Source organism: Telmatherina bonti, assembly GCF_933228915.1.
Source record: "Telmatherina bonti genome assembly, chromosome: 7".
Taxonomy (NCBI): Eukaryota; Metazoa; Chordata; class Actinopteri; order Atheriniformes; family Telmatherinidae; genus Telmatherina; species Telmatherina bonti.
In genome coordinates, this window is record NC_136625.1 from 11,178,280 (window position 1) to 11,193,890 (window position 15,611).

The 15,611-nt window shown below is 39.0% G+C and overlaps 1 protein-coding gene across 1 annotated transcript in view; it reads right to left on the bottom strand.

The window, feature by feature from the left end:
- The window catches only part of LOC306758030 (contactin-associated protein-like 4), a gene marked incomplete at both ends in the record, with an annotated part of 189,104 nt that overhangs the window by 112,773 nt on the left and 60,720 nt on the right, over nt 1-15,611 (bottom strand). The window contains one exon of the mRNA XM_079243245.1: nt 14,846-14,956. Coding sequence (XP_079099371.1) covers nt 14,846-14,956 — 111 coding nt within the window. The remainder of the gene's footprint in view (nt 1-14,845; nt 14,957-15,611) is intronic.

Here is a 15,611-nt window from a genome sequence, read left to right on the forward strand (position 1 = left end):
CACTAAAAGCCAAAACAGCCAACTGTTGGTGAACAGTTAGCTTTGGCTGGACCTTTCAGTTTTCTGCAGATTGTGTTGCTTCTCTCAGGGTTTCTGGCTTCCTGAAGCATCCATGTTCGGTTGGAAGGAGTTTATAAATCAGATAAATTTCTTTGGATGTTTTCTAAGTGTGCCATCAGAGTGAACATGAGTGGTTTTGTTGTCTCTCTGTTGGGTCCTGTGAAGGGATGGTGACGTGCCCAGGGTTTACCAGCATCCTGCCTGATGGCAGCTGGGGTAAGCTCCAGCCTCTCCACAACCCAGAATAAGTGAAAATGAATGGATGGATTGTTTAATCATGAAGTGGATATTCTGCAACCCCTGCATTCACATGGGATTTGTGAAAAAACAGAAGACTTTCACATGTGACAGGCTGGATTTTAAACCCATAATAAAATTAGATCTCTACCGCTTAATTCAAATAAGGGTGGCGGGAGGCTGGAGCGTTTCCCGGCAACTAGCAGGCAAGAGGCAGCACACACCCTGGACATGTCGCCAGTTCATCCCAGGTGGCAAATGCAGTAATTGTTTTGCTTCGTATTGAGTCATTAAATAAAAATAAAACTGTCCTGAAGTTGTTATTGGTCTGATTTCAGTTTTTTTTTTAAAAGAACCTGATAACTGTTATCTTTGGGGTCAAGGCTCTAAAAGTTTGAGAACATCGGACCTAAAAGGTAAGCTACTAATCACAGTTTACCCCACAGAGTTGCAAACTATTCCAACTACCAGTGGAAATAAATTAGGCCATGCATCAAAAACTGAACATTTGTTCTTTTTTTTTTTTCTTTTAATTGCATTTTGATTTTGAATGTCTTTATATATAACAATGAAACAGATTTGTGCAAAGAGAAAATCGGCTTAAATGGTTGTGGTTTCCTTGTTCCATTATGTCTTAAATAACACCATGAAGAAGGGTTTATTTATGCAAATCTTTGTAGGTTAGTAGCTGTACATCTATTTCAACTCAGGCTGTGACAATATGCTTTTGTCCCGATTTGATTTGATTAGATTAGACTAGATTTTTTGGGTGCCAATTTGATTTAAATTTCGATTCTCACAATTCTTCGAGATTCTTCTGATTTTTGTTGTTTAAAAATAAAAAATGTACAATATTTCTTTTGCTCGTCATTTTTCTTAATTTCAATTAGGAAAAACAACACAGTAGCCAAACCATCTTTCTGCTGCTATAATACCCAAGAAGACAAGTAAAAAGATCTATGAAAACAATAAAAATGATAAAAAAAATTTTTTTAATGGATTATTTTTTATTTATTTGAAAAATAAAATAGATTTTTTTTTTTTAACAAAAACATCGAATTTAAAATTTTGAAGCAAAAAAAAAATCCCGATATTCGATTTTTTGATTCTATTTTCCAACCCCTAATTTCAACCATCAAATATTACTGCCTAGACACTCCTACTTTCTGTTCCCAGAGTAAAAACCAAACATGGAAGCAGTGTTCAGTTTCTTTTGGGCTTCTCACTTGTGGAAGAAACTCCTTGAAAACTGTACGTCTGCTGAAACTCTCAACTTTTTTAAATTAAGTTTAAAATCTTTCTTATTTGTCGTCTTTTTTTTTGTATCAAAGTAACTGTTAAAAATTCAAAGCTTTTTTTTATTCTATTTTTATTAATCTTTTTTCATTTACTTTTCTTGTGTATTTTTATTTTTATTCAATGCTTTTCTGCACCTCACTGTAATGTTTTTATGTAAAGCACAGAATTGTCTTGTACATGTAATGTACTAGGCTGGACGGTGGCATCGTGGTTAGCACTGTGGCTTCGCAGTAAGAAGGTTGCTGGTTTGATCCTTGGCTGGGATGGGGTTTGGACATGTTCTCCTTATGTTTGTGTTGGTTCACCTGGATGCATGTTAGGTTGACTGGTTACTCTAAATAGCCCATAGGAGTGAATGGTTGTTTGTCTGTGTGGTCCTGTGATGGACTGGCGAGCAGTTCAGGGTGTACCCTGCCTTTTGCCCGAAGGCTGCTGGGATAGGCTCCAGCTTCCCTGTGACCCTTCATCTGACTAAGCGGTTAGGATAAAGAATGAATGAATAAATGAAATGTACTACACAAATAACCCTGCCTTGTCTTGTGTTTGGCAAAATATCCACTAGAGGGCAGAGTTCCTACCGTGTTTAGACATCGACTTCAGACCGTCACAAACATGTCAAAGGTTCTGTATCCGAATGCCAGTGTGAGGGAACATCATTTATGTGTTTGTACTTTGTATAAATCAGACGACCCATCTTTAACTAGTCACAGCGTTTCTGCTGTTGTCTTCTTCGTTGTTCCTTTTCTGGTCGCAGGTGAGCAACACGTTTCCATGGGTACAACTCCATTTGCTGTGTTTGGATAGAAATCAGAAAGAACTCTTGAAACATCCTGAAACATTCACTAACAAACAGAAGGCTTCATACATGTGCATACTTACTGAACATGAAGTAAAGTAAATTAAAGAGAATTTCTATATTTTGGTTCTATAAATTTGGAAGGGGCCCTGCGATGAACTGGCGAGCTGTCCAGGGTGTACCCTGCCTTTTGCCCCAAAGACTGCTGGGATAGGCCCCAGCTTCCCTTCATCGGATTAGGCGGTTAGGATAATGAATTAACGAAATTTGGAAGGATAAATTCTAAACATTTTCTTAATTTCTGTTGTTATTTTTGCAGAAACTATGATCATTTTTATTGACAAATGCTGATATCTGCTCAGTCTATCAAAAAAAGCTCACAACAGCAACATGTAGAAGAACAACCTTTTTATGGCAAAATGAAACACTGAACACTGTAGAGACAGGCTGAGCAGCGAAAATAAATCAGTGTCGGTCTGGTGACGGTCCAGACTGATCTTTAAAACGCTAAAGGCCAAAACTAATAAGCACTCGACTAACTGATGTATCCATAGACGGCTGAAAGAGAAAAGAGCAGACATTTTGAACTTTACTCATGGTGATTAGACTGTGGAGAAAAGGAGAAGGAGATTAAAGGAAAACAACTCAGAGAGTAAGAGGTGTTACAAAGATTTACTGTGTTCATGCTGTCGGAATGAGTGCGGCTAATATAATGGAGGTGAACTGATGGTGGATGGTCGGAGCACTTAGAGTCACGGCTGACGCCTTAAATCAAAGAGATACGTTTAGTTTCTTCCTCCCACCGTGTCTGTCAAGGTACCAGATCCAACCACCCACAGAAGAAAGCAAAGATTAATGGAGGTCAGGAACATGGCATCGCTGCTCCGACGGACAGTTTGAAATTATTGCAGTCTAACAAATCAGAGCGCCTTATTGAGAGATTGTAAAGTCTATGGTGGATTTTCTTTGTCTTTATTTTAGGGAATTTAAACAATCTGATATAAACCTTTAATTACATTCTTTCCTGATGAGGACGTTTTGCTGTTCTTGATGCTTTTTATTTTGTTTATTTTATTAACACACACAAAAAAATGCATTTAGGTAAACATTTTTGACAGTGCCATCTCAGGAAATCTGCTAAGTTTGTGATAGGGGCCCAGATAACATTGTTATACTGATTTTAACAGATTCATAGACAAAACTTCTCTTCCTGCATCTTCCTTTGATTTTTTTTTTTTTTTATGTTTTACAATAAAACATTTTAGATTAGTCAACTGAGAATGTCTGAAAGTTATAAGTACTTGAAGAGGAGGCAGCTGGATTTCTTTTCTTGGGTTCTGGAGATGCTTCACTTTCCATTTTTTTTCCACACCCAAGTTCAAGATGACAGTTTAGCTAAACAACTGTTCACTGAGAGTAATTTATCAAAAAAAAAAAAATCTAATTAAAAGTCAAATTTAAAAAAATGACGGTAATACTTTTTTTATTTCACATTTCATACAAATGCATATCTTTTCTTTCTTTCGTTCAATGGTTTTTTTTTTTTTATTATACAAAATATCAATGAAATGTGCAATACAAATATTCAACATTTTTTGTTTTACTATCCCACACCCAACAAAATACATAACACAATAAACATCTAAAATAATATCAACAATAATAACAACAACAACAATAATCATCATCATCATAATAAAGGTGACTGACAAAGGCTACTCAGATAATTATAATGGATCTCTCAAAAAATTCTTAAAATAAGGTGCCACAATATGTAGAATTTATTTTCAGACAATTTCATACAAATGCATATCAAAGTGCTTAAAAACATAAAAATAGTTTCACATTTACACACACACACACACAAATGCAACCGCTCACCCAGCCCAAACATACAGCCCAACCCTTCCCCTGACCCTTTAGGCCAAAGTAATATAAAACTACGACCTTCAGGAGTTAATCTCTGTATCTGTCTCTATCTTGACACTGCTGTGAGGAAACAATATCTGGGGGATCCATCCCCGCCAGGAGCCTAATTTCTGTCATTAATTTCTACTTAGTACCTGTGAAACACAACTGTGGAAATTAAATCAACTGCTGAACATATTTGAGATCTTCAATACGCTATTATAGAACAAAAACAGTGTTTCCATTTCCATTTATCTAAACCCACTATACAGCAACCACAGCACTCAACTTTTAATGCTTCCTTAATAATATATAATTTTATAAATAAAAGACAGACATAAACTAGAAACACCATGAACTTCAGACCAGTGCAGTGCAGAAAAGGAAAATTAGCCAAACAGATGAAAACCAGTTTTTGTACCAGACTAAGCTGGTAATCTTCTAGCAGCCATTTGAGGAACATTGACTTTTTCTTTCAGCCCTGGACATTGTTTATTGACAAACATCACATTTTACACAAGTTTAAACCTTTAAACCCAGATCATGGGCAAATTTTCATTATTAACATTCATTTATTTTCCTAAACGCTAAAACCAATTCAGGGTCGCGGGGAAGCTGGAGCCTATCCCAGCAGTTTTTGGACGAAATGCAGGGTACACCGTGGACAGCTCGCCAGTCCATCGCAGCATTATTAACGTTTGACTTCTATATGATTGACATTTTTTCATTATAACGAAAGAAATGCTTAGAAGTAAAGAATTAAAAAAAGAAAACAACTTTGTCTCTTCTTCCTTTGTTTTTTAGAAAGCAACAAAACTATGTCATGTGAAAATATATGGCACCTTTGCTGAGTCTGCTCTTTTAAATGTAAAAAAACATGGCTCCTTATCATGTGGACCCTCGATACTGCTGCATGGAAAGACAGGTTCAGGTTTAAGGCCTTGAAACGCGGAATGTTTCCTGTGGTAGTATATTTTATTGAGTCAATGTCAAATCATTGTAAACGTTCACATCAGTGACAAAATTTTGTGCAGCGATTTTACAACTATTTTCAAACTGAGGTAGATTTTTCTTCATATTCACATCCGACAGATATATAATCGACCAATCAGAGAAGGCGTGTTGGCTGATGGATCACTGGTTGCGAGCTTTGCAGGTGTCACTTTTGCTGCTATTTCATCCAAACTTTGTATCATCAGAGCACTTTTATTTCCTTCTTCCCTGCTTCTTAAAGCAAGCAGCTAGCTGCTAAAGCAGATCCTCCAACTGTCCCAAAGTCTGTGAATCGGCCGTGGTCCAGCTTCAGCTCCTGGATTAAACCATGAAACAATGAAGTTTTCCTCTCTTTTCTAAAACAGGATTAACCCAGCGCCTCTTTTAGTATTTTATTTCCCAGCATCAGCACACTGTTGATGTGTTTGTATGAATACTTTCACCATTTACTCACCATTTCACATCTCACTTGGTGTGCATATATCAAAACACTGATAATTTACCTAAAAATTATTCACAAATTCTTGTTGTTCATTCACATCGGTCCCAGGGTGTAAAAGCCATTCCTGAGAACAGAAGTAGGAATTAGACAATTTGTGCAGCAATGCCCAGTTTAGCATGATTTCATAGCAGCAGATGAATGGAGAACTAAACAAATATTTTGTTATTAATTGTGTATAAATATTCCATCACAAGGGGGGAAACCAGGTTAAATAATATTAAGAGAAGAGAAAAAGACCACAGAAGACAGAAAGTACTTGAGAGGCAGCCAATTAGAGGGGTAGGCAGAGAGCAGGACTGAAAGATGGGCAGCTAAATGAGATGGAGAGGCAGCTGAAAAGAAATTTAACAGACAGAGTGAGTGTTGGTCATTTGTATGAGAATACAATGTCAGGATAGTAATTTCAACAGTCTAATAACATGTCAGTCAGTGTCCAGCTGTCTGGTCAACACTGCAGAACTGGCAGCTTCAACAAAAAAATGCTAAATATCTCATTTTTAGGAGAAACTATATGTTGCAGCTTCAGATTAAAAGTAGAATTTGTATCATAAATTATTCAGATTTGTAAAGAAGGATTGGTTTCATACACAGGAAGTGTGACACAAAGTTCACTTAATGAAACCAATGACAACAGAGGGATGAAATCAACGTTCAGTGACTTTATTTGGCAGTCGGTGTGGGAACTTGGCTTAGTTAATGCAACTGTTTTCACTGAAAACATATATGGAAAAAAAAAGATGCAGAAAAAAGGCAGTGGAGATTTGAGCTTTGCTGTTGTGGAACAAACACTGGAACTTCTTGGAGGTCACAGAGGATAACTGAATATGACGATCAATAGCTGATTAGCTGGCTGTTCCTCCTCAGTCCCGCGTTACATCCTCCAATTAAAGTTTAATTCTGGCCCCAGATCTCTTTTGGAAGATGATTACTGTGGCAGAGCGATTCTTTTCAAGTCACATTTCAGCATAATTGCAGTCACGTCACTGATAACTGTCAGCTTCGCCTACTGAAGAAAGAAAATGTTTAAACATGAAGACCGCTATTAACATTTGGCACGACGAGTCAGCTGACTAAATTAGTTCTTAATGCAGAAATGAAACGTTCTGCAGAAGATGGACAGGAGGCCATTCAGTCAGAGGAAGGAAGAGGAGAGGAAGACTTCTGGAAAAGGAAAGAAAAACCCAACACACGGAGGACAGAAGCAGGGGCTGGAACGGTTAAACACGGAAAAGGGGAACTCAGAACAGCAAACAATGACCGAACTTGTGTGTAATCTTCCTTCAAAGTCTCTGCTAAAAGGCCAATCAATAGACTATTGAAGCTTTTCACCCACTTGTGATGTCTCACTTCGAGTCTTTATACCTTCACTGGGGTCGGTTACATCAGGTTATCGTCTGAAATGTAATGTCAAGTCCTCTGGTCTAACTGAGAGATGAAACAGAAACATACTGAGGTCTGAAGAGAAACTTGTTTTCCTCAAGAATGTGTCTATTTTTATTTTTTGTACTTTCAGTATTCGGTTCAAAAGAATAATCATGTTTTAGAGTTACAGAGGAAGGACGGACTCTTCATCCATCACTCCGTGTCTGCATGTCGCAACCAAGTATTTAGAAAAAGAATGTTGCGATTTACGTTTCAGGAAAGCTCAATTACGTTAAATATCTACATTCTTTTTCCCATCTTCATTTCTCTTCCACATTCCTGTGTTAGAAGAGCACAGTGGCGCTGGCCACTGGGAGAAAGTCTTCTGGTCAGGTGATATTAAATCAAGGAAAACTCAAACTCTCATCACCTAAACAGCATCTCACAGCAAAGCATGGCAGCGGCAGCATCATGCTGTGGGAATATTTTCCACTAACATGAAGTGGAAAAACTGGCCGGAGTAGAGGAATTATAGATAAAATGACATTCTTAAGCAATCCAAAGATTTTTGTCTGGGATAGACCTTCACCTTCCAGCATGAAGATGATCCAAAGTGGTTTACTGGTGAGTCACTAAACCTTTAAAAACCTGAAGCCGCCATCTGTACTGAAACCTTTAATTGTGTTCTGCTGGACTTCATCAGGGCTGACCTTAGCAGAGATAATTTCCAGATATTGTTCTATGATTTGACAGAACAATATATGGATTACCAGCTCTGACAGCCAATGGAGATACGTCTATATGGCCTCATAAAACGTCCTCCCATTGGTGACATAGATAGATGGGGCAGTGGCCTTTCTGTTTGCTTGTTCTCCCCGTGTATGTGTGGCCCTGGGATGGATTGGCGAGTGTACCCTGCCCCTCAACCAAAGACTGCTGGGATAGGCTCCAGCTTGCCTGCGACCACTCGTTGGATTAAGCGGTATATAATGAGGATAATGAATGAATGTGGGTTTGATAGAGCTACAACTGCATAACATACAGGAGACACATTCATATATATTCAGAAACTTTTTTTCATGTCGTGCATTTTTTGCACCATTTAACTAACCATCTGATATTTGCACATCTTAACAAATCTCACAAGTGATCCCTTCACTATGACTCCAGAAGGATCCAAATAGACCTTGTGGTTGCAGAGATCGACACATTTAGTTTTGGGCACGCAATTTTCCAGCAGAGGTCTAAAGATCCGGCACAGGGTGAAAAGGTTTGAGGGAAAATATTTAAATGTGTTGGAATGGTCAAAGTCAAGAACTCAAGTCAACTGAAGAGCTCATCAAACTTGAGGCAAATGAGGGAAACTTGCTTTAAAAAGAAGGCTTAGGTCCCATAGAGGCATACACGAATAGACATGCAGCAATAAAAGCTGCTTCTACCTTTTGCAGCAAATAAAAAAAGGTTTTAACCATAACTTTACAGAAAAAATGAACTCGCTATTATAGAACAAGATGTAGTCTGCTCATGCTCTTCATATCTCTGTGATACATGCAACATATGAACTTATTTCAGCTTCACATTTTGCATTATACTGTATTACAAAACATGGTACTGAAATCTTCTTTAAACATTAATAGCAGTGAAGTTAAATCTGCAGAAGAGTTACAGATATCTCGCTAAGGTGTTCTCTGTGGGTGGTTTTACAAGTCTATGATATCCTCTCTTCACCTAATAAATCCTGAGTGAAGCTGCTCTTCAGAGAATGACGGAGGAAGGCAGCTAGTTGGCAAGAACCAGTGGGAGATACAACTAAGGACACACACGTCAATTTCCTCAGCAAACAACAAAGGGTTGCTGCCTGTGATACTGCAGCAGGAACTTCGGCTTAGTGCTCGCTGGATCTATAGTTGATATATTCCCAAAGCAAGCTTATAATTCTGTAAACCCAGAAACATCTGCACTCCTGGAAACAAATCTTTTAAACCATGCATATGGTTGTGTCTGGATGCCCCCCAGAAACAAGCAGCAACCTCTCCTACATGTTGTGTTATCTTACGTTTCAATTTTCCCATCTTGTGAACGTCCTGCTGGAAATCATTCATTCATTCATTTTCCTAACCGCTTAATCCAATTCAGGATTGGGGGAAAGCTGGAGCCTATCCTAGCTGTATTTGGGCGAAAGGAAGGGTACACCCTGGACAGCTCGCCAGTCCATCGCAGGGCCACACAGAGACAAACAACCATCCACACCTAGGGGCTATTTAGAGTAACCAATTAACCTAACATGCATGTCTTTGGATGTTGGGAGGAAGTTGGAGTACCCGCAGAGAACCCACGCATAGACAGGGAGAACATGCAAACTCCACACAGAAAGGCCACTGTTCCCTGCTGGAAATCAGTGGTGGTAAAAATGTAAGTCATTATTCTAAGATTGTTCATGTCTTTCTGCATTCTGGTGAAATACCTGAATACAAAGTGGCATGCAAGAACCTGAGCACCTCTGGTTAAAATGAGTAAAACATTCTGATTTGCAAAAAACATAACAAATTCAAATCAATCAAATTTTATTTATAAAGCGCTTTACAACAACCTTAGTTGACCAAAGTGCTGAACAAAGATAAAAACAAGTAAAAATATAAAATAGCAGTTCATTCACATGTAAAAATCTCAACAGCCAAAGTCTGATCTAAACAGATGAGTCTTTAGCCTGGCCTTAAACAGAGGCAGGTCCATGATGGAGCGTAACTCCAGAGGCAGAGACTTCCAGAGTTTGGGCCCTGCCACTGTGAAGGCCCGATCGCCCCACTGTTTACACCTAGACCGAGGGACCACCAGGAGGTGCTGATCAGAGGAGCGCAGGGCTCTGCTGGGCTGGTGAGGAGTCAGGAGGTCACAAAGGTACGGAGGTGCAAGGCCATGGATGGAGCAGAAAACAAACAGAAGGATTTTGAATTGAATTCTGAACTGAACCAGGAGCCAGTGTAGAGAGAACAGTACAGGGGAGATATGGTCATGTTTGCGTGTGTTGGTGAGAAGGCAATAACAATAAAGCTACACATTTTTACAGTATTTTTCTACTTTTTTTTTTACTTGTTCAGTGTATCCCCTTAGTTGGATGTCAGTAGCAGAAAGTATCAGTGGATGCAATTGTTTTTTTTTTTTTTGTTTTTTTTTTGTTTTCTGTTTTATTTGGGGGTTTTAGCCCATTCTTCCAGCACAATGAGATTTTTGGATTATCTTGCAGGCAGTGAGACTCTGAAGTCTGTTCACAGAGTTTTGATGGCGTTTGGGTTGGGGTGCTGTGAGGGCCATAGCTTCTACTTTTCACTCCTGAGGCACTTCATTGTCAACTTTGAGGAATGATTTGGATAATTGGTATTTTCTTCTTCTTCTTGTTTTGTTTTTCTCTTTTTCTCAGAAACTCTAGATATTCAACACGATTCATCCAAAAGTGTCCAATGAAAATTATTCTATCCATTTTCTATACTCTGGTCACAGGAGGCTGAAAGCAGTCATTGGTTAGGAAGCGGGATACACACTTGCCAGCTCATCAGCTGATGACGAGGCATTGTGATAAAAAAAAGCATGCATGCTAACACGATCAGTTAACATAGAATAAGAGAGTAACCTTACGTGCATGTTTCAGTCTGCAGGAGGCTTCACCCAAAATCTGAACTGGAACCAAACCAAAGCGACGATGCCAACCACAGTGCTGCCTTGGATAAGCATTCATCTATTGTCAATACCGGCTTATTCCAATGCATGTCTCCAGGGGCTGGAGCCTATCCCAGCTGCTATCAGCCAAGAGGCAGGATACACCCTGAACAATTCCATGGTCCATCACAGAGACAACGACAAGAGACAATCACTCACAGTCAGTCCTGGGAGGAATTCAGACATGATCAAACCAAGTATGTGTTCGGAAGCTACAGTACCAGGATGTGCAAGGAAATAAGCACACAAATAGGACCACCCCAACTTGGAAGCAGTGATACAGCTTCTGCCACTTATTGTAATGCAGCGGCGTATTTTAATTCCACATCAGTTATCTCTGCAAACAAACATCTGCCAAAGTTAATTCAACTTTATTTGTATAGCGCCAGGTCCCAACGAAGCAATCTAATAGTACTTTACAGATGTAACTAAGCCAAACAATTAAAACAAAGCTGCATTAGTTTGTTTTATAGAGACAGTATTGATACAAGCCAATTTCATTCATTCATTATCCTAAGTGCTTAGTCCGATGAAGGGTCACGGGGAAGCTGGAGCCTATCCCAGCAGTCTTTGGGCGAAAGGCAGGGTACACCCTGGACAGCTCGCCAGTCCATCGCAGGGCCACACAGAGACAAACAACCACTAACACCTGCAGACAATTTAGAGTAATCAATCAAACTAACATGCATGTCTTTGGACGGTAGGAGGAAGCCAGAGTACCCACGCATACACAGGAAGAACATGTAAACCCCACACAGAAAGGCCACTGTTCAAACCCCGCCCTAGCCGAGGATTGAACCAGCAACCTTCATGCCACAGTGCCACCGTGCAGCTCTACAAGCCAATTTATAAAATATAATACCCGGTCTAAGAAAAAAAAAAAAAAAAACGACGGATGCATTGAATCTTTTCTTTGATTTAATCCCACATCCTTAGCATGTACGACATGGGCGACAGTGGAAAGGAAAACACTCTCTTAACAGGAAGGGTAACCCCTCAGGAGAACTCCGCTGGCCATCTGTCTCAACCAGTTTGGGTGGAGAGAACAGGAAAGAGGGATCAACAGGCAAAATATCTCTCATTATCATAAAACTGCACATCACTACTTCATTATGTTAAATCTTCTTTTTTTTTAAATCTTTTCTAGCATTTCTAGGGTTTATTTGTTTGTTTCCACACCTGAACAAAAGCTCCACCAGCTATATTAACTACATTTTATTGCATTTTTAATTGAAAGAGCAGCCATCACCTTCTTCTGCTCTTCAATCATTGATTATCCTTAAGCAGGTCAACCTGATTGTCACTCGTGGAAACTTTTCTTTAGCTTGTTGCTTTGTGATAAAGCTGTTGATTGCTGGGACAAAGTTTGTACCTTAATGATCATGAAGACTTTTAAAATAGTAGCTATGTTACATTTGAGTGTCACTGTAGGCCTTTAAGGATGGTTTAAAAACAAAACATTTAAAAATTATGTATATGAACTGTCTGAAACTCATAAAGCAGCTGCGCTGCAAAGATTGACTCCTTTGTCTCCTCTGTGATGGATTACCTCATTTACTACTATCAATCAGTGCTTTGAGAAATCGATAGTTAGCGGAGCAAAAGTCAGTATAATAAGATCTGCTTCTAATCACAAATTCATATGAGGGTAGCCAGTCAAACCCAGGTAATTGCAAATATTTCAAGCAACCAAACAGGCAATATGAGGTCTTTAAAAGGATTATGAAAGTGGTCAAAGGTGTATAACTTCAGATATCTTTATATGTATGTATATTTATCACCATTCTGTGCTATGTTACAGTTGCGAAAAGACCAAAGTTGTCAGCCCTAACAGCAGGGTGACCAGATACTGTCAGCAAAGTGCAGCTTTTTGCTCCTTCAGACATTACTACAACACTTTCTGTGTTTCTGCTTATTTCTAAATACTGAGAAGTACTGACTCAAGTAAAGCGTAAAACGCAGCATTCACACAATCTAATGAGAGATTTCTGTCATTAGATTGTGTGAATGCTGCGTTTACTGCGTATGATGATAGGACCTAACATTATAGACATGCATGCTACACAAAAAATATATTTATTTGTGGTAATAGAGACTAAATCTGTGTTTCTCTTGCTTGCTTTGTTTTAGTTTCCCATGTAGTAGAAACTGTTCAGATGCAAACTAAACCTATCTTGCCCTCCCCGTTACTTTGACGTTGGTATAAAGCAGTGAAATGAAAACATTAATATAAGCTGCAAATCAGAATTCAGGACTGAAAAACATCATTCACACTTTTATGACTTGTCCAAAGTCAGAAACAAATACAAAACTATTATAGGTAATGGTAAATAGGCCACACTTATATGGCACATTTTTTATCTTATTAATCTTAGGATCAGCTCTTTCCAACAGGTATCTCAGTTACTTAAACATACAGCACTCCTCTTGACACAGATTCACGCTCCTGCATAGTGCCCAGTGCTTTTCTCTGCAGTCATAAACCAGTAATTATATTGGAATCAATGTAAGGTTCAGTATTTTGCCCGATAACTGCTTTATTGGCTGAATTGTCAACTCTTGCTAAACACACCATTCTGCAGAGATTTAACCATTTTATGGTATTTTTCTAAAACTCAGCTGAAATGTTTTCTACAAGAGCACAAGGCAAACTCAACATGTGTGACACAGAGAGTACTGTACAGAAGCTGTGCACATCACCCAACACGGACCATCTCATAATGCAGCTCAGAGAAAGCAGCTGGCAAAACATGCTAATGCTAGCTACTACCATTTAGCCACTATGAGTGTTTCCTTGATGGTGATTCAGAGATTTTGCCTTGTAAGCAGACAATAATACTTCTCTGATGTCTGGACCACTAAGTGGCCAATTTAACTGAAGTTAGTGAGATAAATAAGCAAGAGGGCTAAAACAATGGAGTCATTGCAGAACAAACCAGTGAAGTTGTTTGCTTACAGTAGTTTTTGTTCCAGTGTACTTTACTGCATTCTGTGATCATATAAACTCATCAGTATATTGAACATTTTAATACAACTGCAGTCAGTATTTATGTTATTGAACATGGTATGTTATGTTTGAACATGGTATGTATGTTATCTCTGTAGACTTGTGTCACTTGTGTCAAAGTTTGATGTCAGCGTTGTGAAAAGAGACGTTAATTACATGTCCTCCACCAAAAGCAGAAGCTTACATCCCATCATATTTGGTTTAGTGAATAACCACCATGACCAGGGCCGGATTATAAGTGCATAGGTCCCTGGGACCAGAGTGTTCCAGGGGCCCCCTTTCCCACCTCAACACTGTGAAAATTGTGAATGATACACTGTAAAAAGACATTTCTAACATCACTCAGCCAATGGTACCACTAGCAATACACTGGACACTGTGGTGTAACTATCTGGGTTTTATGTACATTTTGTTTCATGTACTGCTAGTGTTTGCCCTACGTGGGCCCCACATGGTCCCCAAGTGGGCATGGGCCCCTGTGCTTGTGCCCATAATGTGCCCATTTGATAATCCAGCCTTGACCATGATTGTATTTATTTGTCCAACAAATGACTGAAGAACATAAAATACAACTTAGTAACAAGGAATTGCTGCTGTTAAACAGTGTCTGAGACGCATTGATGGCTTTCATATCCCCATCTCCTCGTGTCCTCTAGCAAACAATGCATAGTGAGTGAGTCAATGGATGGACAAGTTGAACACGGAGTATCATGTCTGACTGAATCAAGTAAAAACCTCTCAGTTATGATTGGACCTTTGCACCTTAAGCTTAAATAAAAATCACCCCCCATCTGTGCTCAACAGCCACAGGGCAACATCCTCACATCCCTTCTTAAAAAACCAGCATAAAGATTACACCACACCTTAGTTCTATACAATCTGAGCCAACCCACTGTGAAACACGATGATTGTCTGGTTGTTGTAAATTCAGACTGTTTCAACAGAAGCGACAGAAACTCTTCCTCACCGTCTCTCCTGTTGAGTTTGGCGAAACCTGGTGCGTGGCTGCTCGACAGTTGGGAGGAGCTTCTGAAGGACGGCGGTGGCAGGATGGACACGAGTGCACTGTCACATGAATCTGTCAAATAAAAATAACAGATTACTGTAAGATTACATCTTTAATCTGTGTTACAAGATTCATCAAGGTGGCCGTTGTGAAACAAAACAGGAGCTTCCGGAAAAAAAAGGGAGAAGTACCTGAATATGTTGATATTTTTAAAATGCAGAAAGGCCTTTCCTGCACTTAGGAAATGTGGTGCTTTTATCTGAATAAGAATGAGGACTCCATGTCAAGGTTTTAGCTTTATAGTAAATGTTGCACATAAAATACTGCAAACGTTCAACAGGACCGACAAGTGAATCCATGGAAGTGCAACACCGCTGGCTGATTCAGACTGGCCAGCTTTACTTATTAAATATCTAGCCCATTAATTTTTCCTGCATATTATTTTGTGTCATTAGATTAATTTTTTTCTGATCGATGTTGGGCAACCTTCTGATAAAAATGGGTATTGCATAATTAAAAATATATTAGGTCTCAAAGCTCAGCATTTGGGAGCGCAGCTTTGACAAATGGGCCCAGAAGTCGAGGAGACTGCATGGAATAGGCCAAGAAGCTCGTTTGCCAGTGAATGAATCAGATTTAAAGCCTTCTAGATGAAAAGTTGCATCAAACATAAAATATAAACATAATACATCTATCATCATTTTAAACTGTGAGATAAAAAGATAAG